The sequence below is a fragment of the Labrus mixtus genome, chromosome 24, assembly GCF_963584025.1.
Source record: "Labrus mixtus chromosome 24, fLabMix1.1, whole genome shotgun sequence".
Lineage (NCBI taxonomy): Eukaryota > Metazoa > Chordata > Actinopteri > Labriformes > Labridae > Labrus > Labrus mixtus.
Genome location: NC_083635.1, coordinates 5,863,925 through 5,872,909, shown reverse-complemented (window position 1 = coordinate 5,872,909; position 8,985 = coordinate 5,863,925). Strand labels below are relative to the sequence as shown.

At 45.6% G+C, this 8,985-nt stretch overlaps 1 protein-coding gene across 2 annotated transcripts; it reads left to right on the top strand.

The window, feature by feature from the left end:
• The first annotated feature begins 3,191 nt into the window (after nucleotides 1–3,191).
• LOC132959766 (zona pellucida sperm-binding protein 3-like) lies at nucleotides 3,192–8,562 on the top strand. 2 transcript variants are annotated; one of them, XM_061032959.1, is made up of 10 exons: nucleotides 3,192–3,717; nucleotides 3,812–3,908; nucleotides 4,350–4,468; nucleotides 4,554–4,672; nucleotides 5,034–5,137; nucleotides 5,723–5,900; nucleotides 6,104–6,221; nucleotides 7,409–7,500; nucleotides 7,599–7,693; nucleotides 8,089–8,562. In XM_061032959.1, the coding sequence occupies exons 1-10, from the start codon at nucleotides 3,313–3,315 to the stop codon at nucleotides 8,244–8,246; spliced, it is 1,485 nt and encodes a 494-aa protein (XP_060888942.1). In that variant the 5' UTR covers nucleotides 3,192–3,312; the 3' UTR covers nucleotides 8,247–8,562. The 2 variants fall into 2 exon arrangements, with proteins under 2 accessions (XP_060888942.1, XP_060888941.1); XM_061032958.1 differs by having other exon boundaries at nucleotides 3,193–3,717; nucleotides 3,806–3,908.
• The last annotated feature ends 423 nt before the right edge of the window (nucleotides 8,563–8,985 follow it).

Genomic DNA, 8,985 nt, shown 5'->3' with positions numbered 1-8,985 from the left:
ACGCTGCTGGCTTGAGTCATTTCATGTGGCTCCCACAGGAGCACCAGCCTGCCTCCCCTCCAGATCCACCAACCCCCAACCTTACTTTTTCTTCTGCTCCTCCTTTTGTTTTCACACCCCCTCCCTTCCCTCAGAGTGTGATTTCTTCTCTCTGTCAGGTCACCACGCTTTCTCATCTCACCCTCTCTCACACTTCTCACTTTCGTTACCTCATAACTACCACTCTAGCAAAATGAATATGGCAACCGCCACCGTTGGGCTTCTTACGGATGGATGATGTCACTGAGCGTACGTCCATGTTATATACAGTCTGTGATTTCTGTTGACTTTTTTGAGAAATATGGTTGTCTTATCTTTTTGGGCCTTAGTCCCCCTGATGTTCCCACCCTGTTCTTACACCCCCGTATTTCCTTCCCTTTAAAAAACAGCTAACACACACACAGAGACGGTTTACGAGCAGCAGCAGCGGCACTTATGCCAGCGTCGAAAAAAAACACACACCAGAGCGCGTTGGAAGGCAAAATATCCCTCCGAAATATATCTCCATGTCCCACGCAAATCTACCCGCTGACAAAACGCATAGAAATCCGCTGATCTTGAACGCCGCTCGCCCACCACAGCAGCAGGCTCTTACTAATCCATCTCCCACTACATGTTTTTAATGAGCCTCCATCACCGTTATCCGTATGGCGCAGAGCGGCGAGGGCCAAATCGAGCCGTTTGCATGACTTTGTGCTGTCAGCAAAACGAGACGAGGGACAGGAAGTGTGTGTGTGTGTGTATTACTGTCATTGAGCATCTGCGTCGTAGAGTTTCCATCTGGTGGATGTTTGTGTGCTCGAGTGTGTGTGTGTGTGTGTGTGTGTGTTTATCGTCTAAACAGAGAAAAGGCCTGTTTACCTGCATCATCCTGTCCCTGTCTCCAAATGCAGCAGGATTATTGGAAACAGAAGCTGATGGGAGTGGCAGCAGCGTGTGTGAATGTGTGTGTGTGTGTGTGTGTGTGTGTGTGTGTGTGTGTGGATTTAGGAGCTGCCAGGCCCCTTTCAGAAGCCCTCGAGGGGGCCACATTAGGACCCTCCGGGGGCCAAATTAGAGGCAGCTAACCAAGTTAGAGATCAGCAGCAGAGGGGGCCTGACTGGCAGGGATGGACGGATTTCACTCCAGCCTCCCTTGATCTAAAACACACACTTACACACACACACACACACACACACACACACACACACACACACACACACACACACATATATATACACACACACACGCACCTCGTCTCTTTGTTTTGCGGCTGATCAGCAGAAGATAAAAGCCGCTTCCTGACAATAGCGGCCCCTCTGCAGGGAGATCCTGACAGAAAGAAGAGCTGTAATGTATTCCTGCAGATCAGACCAGATGACTCTGTCTGGATCAGTAGGACGAGATTTTAACAAATAGAGCTTTTAAACCCGGAGTTTCTTATGTAGCTAATCTAATTATGGGTTCATTCATACATTTGTCCCGGCAAAGGTATGTCTGTGGATGATGATAAAGTCTTTTTTTTTTTACTGAAAATGTCATTACAACGGATTAGAAAAAACAAAAACAGAATTTAAAAATCATTTTCAAATCAAACCTGAAGAGTTACAAAATGACACCACACTACTTCCAAACTGCTCGATTCCCTTTATTTTATCATCATACCGCATTTAAGGTGTAAAAGATCCACACATCCTGTAAAACCTCGTGTCTGATGTCTTACTAAAGAGTGACTCTGTGCCCCAGATTAGAGCGCTCAGTGCTTTTTAAAAACATCAATGTGTCTCACTTTGCATTGACTGATATGTTCTGTTTCGTAGAGAAAATGGGCACTATAGAATCAATCCCGTACAGTACGAGCACTCTCATGTCGCTGTTCACTCACTGCCATCAAATGTGCATTAATCCGCCCCTGAAAGTAGTGCCAAACTATAATGCACTTTTTCTATTGGAGGTATACATCTACTAAAGGCCGCAGCTTTGAAAGTGAAAATAATGAACTATTATCATCAGTCTGAGTTGTCGATAGTTTCATGAAGGCTTGCTTTAATGGGAACTTTAATGTTTTTAAATCTATGGGACTCAGCTCCGAGCTGAGATGTTCATCGACACACTGTCAGGGTGTTGTAGTCAAGACCACACTAAGACCAAGGCATACCTGAGACCAGAGAGCTCTGAGGCCGAGACAAGACCAAGACCAAGACAAGACCGTGGTTCTCCTTATTTATGACGCTGGTGTTTTACCTCACTTTCATTGAATTTCTTTCATGTATAAATACTGAAGGATGAACCGACCTTTGAGCTTCGCTTCACAGTCACTAAAGCCACATTAAAACCAGGTACATCAACGTGTGATTGACATGTCTGCTGTCACAGGCATAAGCCCCGCCCCCCGTCCCCCTTGGCTTCTGCTCCCTGCCACATGTGCCGCACACACAAACATTTGTCGGCGGTGACATTTGTGAAGCCTCTCCGAGGAGGATCATAAATCTGAGTTTTATGAGCTGAGATCTGCAGACTGCTGACCTCGACATTCAAGCAGAGCGAGCAGAAGAAAAAAAAAAAGAATCCTGCAGGTTCCAGCTCCCTGAGAGCAATGAGTGATGAGTCCCAGGGGGGCAGTGAACGCCACACGCTGTTAGGGTCAGACATGTTTGTGTTTATTAAAGTCTTTGTTCATTAGCTTCAGGACAGGTGGGGACTAACCAGACAGCACGTTTTACCTTTGATTATGTAAAGAAAGAAAGCTATTTTTCATATCGTTCCCGTCTCAGAAATATGCAAAATCGTCCCTAAAATTAAAGATTATTCTTCCTGTGTGAGGATCAGACATGTACACAGGGGGATTGGGAAGAACAAGTCACCCAAGAAGCTAGAGGAATGTTTTAAATTCAGGAAAAGTTTACGTTCTTTTGAGGATTTTTATTGAAGAGAGAGAAGAAAATGTGCAGAGAGGATGTCTGGTTCTCTCAGAGCTCAGATGCAGGAGCTCAGGTTTAATAGAGGATGAGAAAAAGGGGGGAAAGTTGTGTCTTTGTCCTTTAATTTAGAAGCTGTCGTAAGGAGATTTTACTAGACCAGTAGTAGGCACTAGTGCAACATTTCTGGAATCAACAGAGAAGAGCAGAAGAAGACGTTTCAATGCTTGATCCCGCCAGGCTGGAGTTCAATCAAGTCATTAGGAGTGGGTGTGGCCTAAAGCAGGTTCTCCTAACTTAGTTTTGGTGAGAAGGCAAACAGCAGCAGGTCTCTGCAAACCCCGCAGAACTTTGTTTTTTGTTTGAGAAGTTGAAATGGGGTTCAGAGGGGTGGTGTTTGTGCTTCTCCTGTCAGGCGCCGCTTCTCGGAACTCCTCTAACTCAAGCACAAAGGAGACCCTGAACCCACAAGCACAAGAGAGAGCAAGCTCACTGCTGCCCAGATCTCTGCAGAAGACAGGTGATCAGTCGAACCGGACGGAGCACAGCGGCTCGGGTCGTTCTCCCGTCAACTACCGGCTCAAGGTCTACCAGATCTGGAACCCGGCTGTGAGAAAACACAAACCGGTGCAGGATTCCGTGGGGCAAATTTTTAAAGACCCGCTGATATCGGAGGCCAGAGAGCCGACCTCGGAGCAGCTGGAGAACGTCCAAGTTCAGGAGTTGTTGACGCTGATTCAAGGCCCCGATCTGAACCCGCCCATCAAGCAGGACGCACAGGTGCCCTCAAAATCTCTTTTTTTTTTTTTTTTTATTCACTTTTTGCACTGAATATGTTCAGTTTAATCGAATAAAGTTGATCTTCTAGTTGCAGGTGAAGTTTGAAAAGCGGGTTCCTGTGCCTGCGGGCAGTGTGGCAGCGCGATGTGGTGAAGGAAAGGTCACCGTGGAGGTCAAACAGAACTTCCTAGGTAATGGCTGCTTGTTTGTGTTTATCTTCAAATTCAAACTGGGAATTAAAAACTCAGCTATGTGAGCATACAAAATCATGATGACAGATCGTCAGTATATCAGCACTCCACGAAATGCCTCTCGTCCAATCGGATTAGTCGGTCAGGTTGAGGTCAGCTTAGAGGCCTGAAGTGGACAATCGCCTGGAACAGTGAGGACGAGACACTCGCTGGTGATTACAGCAAACAGCGCAGTGATCAATATTATGTTTCCTTTTATTTCTCCTCCCTGAAAAGAAGCTTTCTGCGGGGCCCATTTAAAGTTCAAACGCTGACTTTACAGCAGGAAACCTTTTTTTGTCCTGTGCTCGAGTGTTATCGACTGGTCCAGAAAAAGAAATGGCCTCTCTGTAAAGGTCCTAATTTAAGTCTTTTTAGTCTGTTGTTTTTTTTTTTCTCCAGGTAATGGTCAGCTGATCCGTCCGAGTGATCTGACTCTAGGAGGCTGTGCTGCAGTGACCACCGCTGGCCACATCCTGCAGTTTCAGGCGGAGTTGCACAGCTGTGGGAGCAAGCTGACGGTGTGTTTTCTGACTTTCAAGTGTCCACCTGCTCTTACGTGGTTTAGAGAAACCGTTTTTTTTTTTGTTTTTTTTTGTATTTCAGATGACCGAAGAGGCCCTCATCTACTCCTTTCCTCTGCTGTACGCCCCCAAACCAATCGGCAACACCTTCATTTTAAAGACGAATCATGCGGAGGTGGTAATTCAATGTCACTATAAAAGGTAAACCCTTAATTATAGAGGGAATCTGAAGATTTAAACGCATAGACATGAGCAACATCACAAAGAAAATGGTTCTGTATGGGGATGCCAAACTGTCCTGGAGTCAAGATTATACCCCCAAATAGACTTTTCCTACCTGTCAGAGTCGAGATTGAAGTACTTCCTGTTTTAGCAAAGCTGCGATGTAACGGTTCATCAGATTTCCTCCATACTTTAAAGGATAATTCTGGGTTAGGCTTGTTTTATGTTCATCTCTCTGCTCTCCTCTCTGTCACTGTGATTGAGGAAAACACTCCTCTTCCGCCTCCACGTCTGTCTCTCGAGTTAAATCCCCCGCCCCTTCCCGTAATTGTCCCCGCAGGAGGCATTACGTGAGCAGCGCCGCCCTGAGGCCTACCTGGACGACGTTCGCCTCCGAAGTGATGGCCGAGCAGCAGCTGCACTTCTCCCTGCGCCTCATGACAGGTGGGAGGACGAACGCGTCAAACGACAAACAAAACTTCGACTGATGTGTTGTTAAGGAAAAAAAAATTTGATTTGCAGCAGAAGGTTTCAGCTAATTTCCCTCGCGGTGGCGGCTAATTGCAATCACTCGGCGGCCTTGCCTGCGACTGTTTAAGATGCTAAGCAGAGACTCGATAAAGAAGTAGGGGAAACTTTTTGATGCGTGAGGATGAGCTGCAGTCACAGGCCTCACAGGCTGCAGCGGACCAAATCAAGTGATCAATAAAAAGCTGACTATGTTTTCTAATTAATCCAGAGCTACATGCTGCAGAGAGCACTCGCACAAAACGGCTTAACGCATCATCGCAGGACGGACATGATAAAAGTTTCAAGCTCCCTTTTTGCAGGCCTCTGTTTCTCGTCCAGGTCAATGATGATGCTACATCTGTAATTCATTTATTGCTTCTTTTAAAGCACTTTTCTCTTATTGTTGCTGTACCTATTTCCTATTCACCGCCCCACTCTCCCCCACAGGCACCATTTAAGCTCCTATAATCAGATCGATGGCCCCAGCGTTATTTTTCCACTTCTTCTGTATTCGATTAGAGGACTGGCAGGCGCAGAGGTCCTCCGGTGTTTACTCCCTGAGTGACGTAATGCACATCCAGGCGGCCGTCCTGCAGGGTCGCCACGTGCCGCTCAGGGTCTACGCGGACAGCTGCGTCGCCACCGTGACGCCCGACCCCGACTCCCAGCCCAGATACCCGTTCATCGGCAACCACGGGTGAGAAAACTGTGCATGAAAGAAGCAGAGTCTAAAGATTTCAAGAGTCAGCTAGTCCTAACACTCCAGATGAAGGTTTGAAATATGCAGCACCTTTTTTTTTAAAGAGCAGTTATTGTCCCATGCAGAGCTGAAATGTGTTTAGAAGTCTGATTCCTGTGCCTGTTCTTTTTTTTTTTTTTTTTTTTTTTACCTTTTTGAAGGTGTTTCGGTGATGCTAAGCTGGCAGAAGCCAAGTCTTACTTCATGCAGCAGAGCCAGGAGGATAAACTTCACTTCCAGCTGAAAGCCTTCAGGTTCCACCGAGATCAGAGGAATTCAGTGAGTACAGAAAGTACCGGAGAAGTGTTTGTACTCTTTAAAACCAGCTATCATGTATCATTGAGGCAGACGTTTGACTTCACAGGCTGCTTTTTCTCTCCCCTAGTTTTCTGATCAAGCTGCAGGGACGATGTTCTCCCCTCCTAAAGTGTTACTTGACCCTTTTTTTCTTTCTAGAGTTGGCACATAATGTAAACTTTAGTAAGTGTTGTTCAAAGGCCATAATCCCCTCAGCTGCTGTCTCGCTCTATTTGGAGCAAAAAAAAAAAAAAAAAGTTTCCAACTAAGGGGAGTGAACGTCCTCTCGGGTGACGTTCAACAGAGCTACTTTAATGTCCTGTGTTTGTGGAGCTGGACGAGAGCTGTGCCATAAATATGAGCCAGTATCGGCTTCAAAATAGCTCCTGCAATCACAGCTCTGGATGAATCTTAGCATGCATTTACTTTTTGAATGATGCCAAAAAGGAAAGCCAACTTCCACATACGACAAACTGCTCAAGGATATATTATCCTCCTTATTGTGGTTTTGGAAAAAGAATATTATGACCAAGGACAATTGAATAAGAAAGGATTAAAAATTGAATAAATATAATGCACAATCTGGGGCTCTGGTAGCTTAGACTGACCCTTTTTTAAAAAAATGCAAGGTCAGGGCACTGGCAGGCGGCTGTGGCTCAGTCGGTAGAGTTGTCGCCTCTCAACCGGAAGGTCAAGGGTTCGATCCCCAGCTGAGCAACATGTCCGATGTGTCCTTGGGCAAGACACATGGCGGTGTATGAATGGATTAGTGTTGTACTTACTCTCTGATGTATGTCGCTTTTGGATAAAAGCGTCCGCTAAGTGAATTGTAGAATTGTAGTCCTCACATCGAGCATCGGTTAGAATTCGACCTGTTGCTCCTTTCCTGCATGCCATTCCTAATTATCTCTCTCTTCCTGATTTCAAACTCTATCCACTGTCCTGTCTCTAAGTATAAGGAGTTTAAATAGAAAAAATTATACACAAACTAAATTACTAGTCTTTTTTTTCCCCGCTGTCAATGAGGCATTGCACAAGTAATAAATGTTTGTTTGAATGTCCTGTAAAAAGTGCATTTTTTAAAAAATTTTTTTAGAGTAGCCGAAATTCACATTTTGTTCAGTAAATACTGAGTATTGTTGATTTGAGTCTCCTTTATTTCCTCACAGCTCTACATCACCTGTCACCTGAAAGCGACGACCGTCTCTGTTCCTGTAAACTCGCAGCACAAAGCCTGTTCCTTCCTCACCGAAGCTCAAAGGTCGGCTCATGCAGAGAGACATCAGAGACGGTTGAGGAAACTGTGATACCTTTTTTCTGCAATATTTCAGAGTCTGATATGTTTTCACCTCCGGACAGATGGGTGGCATCAGGTGGAGACAATAAGGTGTGTGACTGCTGTGAGAGCAGCTGCAGCCAGCAGCGACGGAGGAGGAGTCCTGCAGCAGCTGCTGGTACAGTATACAGAGTCAACAGTACAGTACACACACAGGGGGGCATCCCAAACGCTTGATGGTAACCCCGGGGAAACATTTCACCACCCTCTCCAGAGCATACACCTTATTGTCAAATCTGCAAAAATATAACACAAATCAGTCATTTTTAAGGCATTTTGGCACTGAAAGGTTCATTCAAATGTTTTTAAGCATTCAAAATATTCAGCTGCAGACTAACAGAGAGCACAGCGGGCCACCTGTATTTAGACAAGCTGACTTGCTTTCCTTTGGCACATATGCATATTTGGAGGATTTAATTTTCCAACCAACCAAGCAGCTGCATCATGAGCGCTTGGATCAGCTGGCTGAATGCACTCAGTAGAGTTTTATTTTGCATGCAGGGCTTGATGCAGAGCTGGAGTGGGAGGGGATGGCTGCTCTGGGCCCCATCTTCCTGCAGGAGAACACCCTGCAGGTGGAGCTGACTGAGATGCATCAAGAAAAGGCTCCTCTGCAAGAGACTCTTGAAGGTTACACAACCTGGAAAAAAATCCACCTTTTCACCTTTTAACCTTTTTGTGCTCCTAATTATTAATCATACATGTTTATCCTTTCCCCTCAGCCCCCTCCTCCTTCTCCTCTCTGGTGCTGCTGTGTGGAGTGGGTGCGGCGCTGGCTGTGGTGCTGCTGGTGTTCATGGGTGCTGTCATTTGCAGCAGGCTCCACCAACCCACCGAGCACGCTGTTTGTACCTGATCAAAGACAATAAAAAGACTTCTAACAATCATTTCTTATATTCTTTTTTTTGAGCAGAGACTAATGACCTCAACAAAATACAGTTCTCAGGTGTGTTTTTCTAACATAAACACTCTGGCCTTTCCCCTCAAGACTTTGCTCAATTGAAGAAATGCAGTTATTCCAGAATCTCCCTTTTTAAATTATTGTTTTTCCGCTTTAGAAGAAGCCTCGACTTGTGTTAGCATCACTACAGTCTCTCTGCTCTGCTCTGTAGTCCGGGGTCAACTTGTTTCGAGCCTGCAGGGTTAAAAGGGGTTAAGCAGTAGTGTCCAGCCTTGCAGAAAATGACCTGGCTATAAAAGGAATGCTGCGTTCACAACGAGGAGCTGTATATTGCTCCATAAATCAGGATGCAGGCAGCGTAAACCTCGGCTTTTCCAGCCACGATGCAACAAGGAAACGCCTTACTGTGTGTGTATAAGACACAGGGGTGTGTCTTGTCATTGGGGGGGGGGCTATTGCTCAACCTTGACATGCAAATATTGTTCTGGAAATATCTAAAAATTCAATAG

What these genes read in the sequence shown, in the direction of transcription:
- LOC132959766 (XM_061032958.1), top strand. Translation starts at nt 3,313, where the DNA reads ATGGGGTTCAGAGGGGTGGTGTTTGTGCTTCTCCTGTCAGGCGCCGCT. An exon ending in GCTGTGGGAGCAAGCTGACG is followed by an intron (nt 4,469 to 4,553) that starts GTGTGTTTTCTG and finishes TTTGTATTTCAG; the next exon opens with ATGACCGAAGAGGCCCTCAT. An exon ending in CCGTTCATCGGCAACCACGG is followed by an intron (nt 5,901 to 6,103) that starts GTGAGAAAACTG and finishes ACCTTTTTGAAG; the next exon opens with GTGTTTCGGTGATGCTAAGC.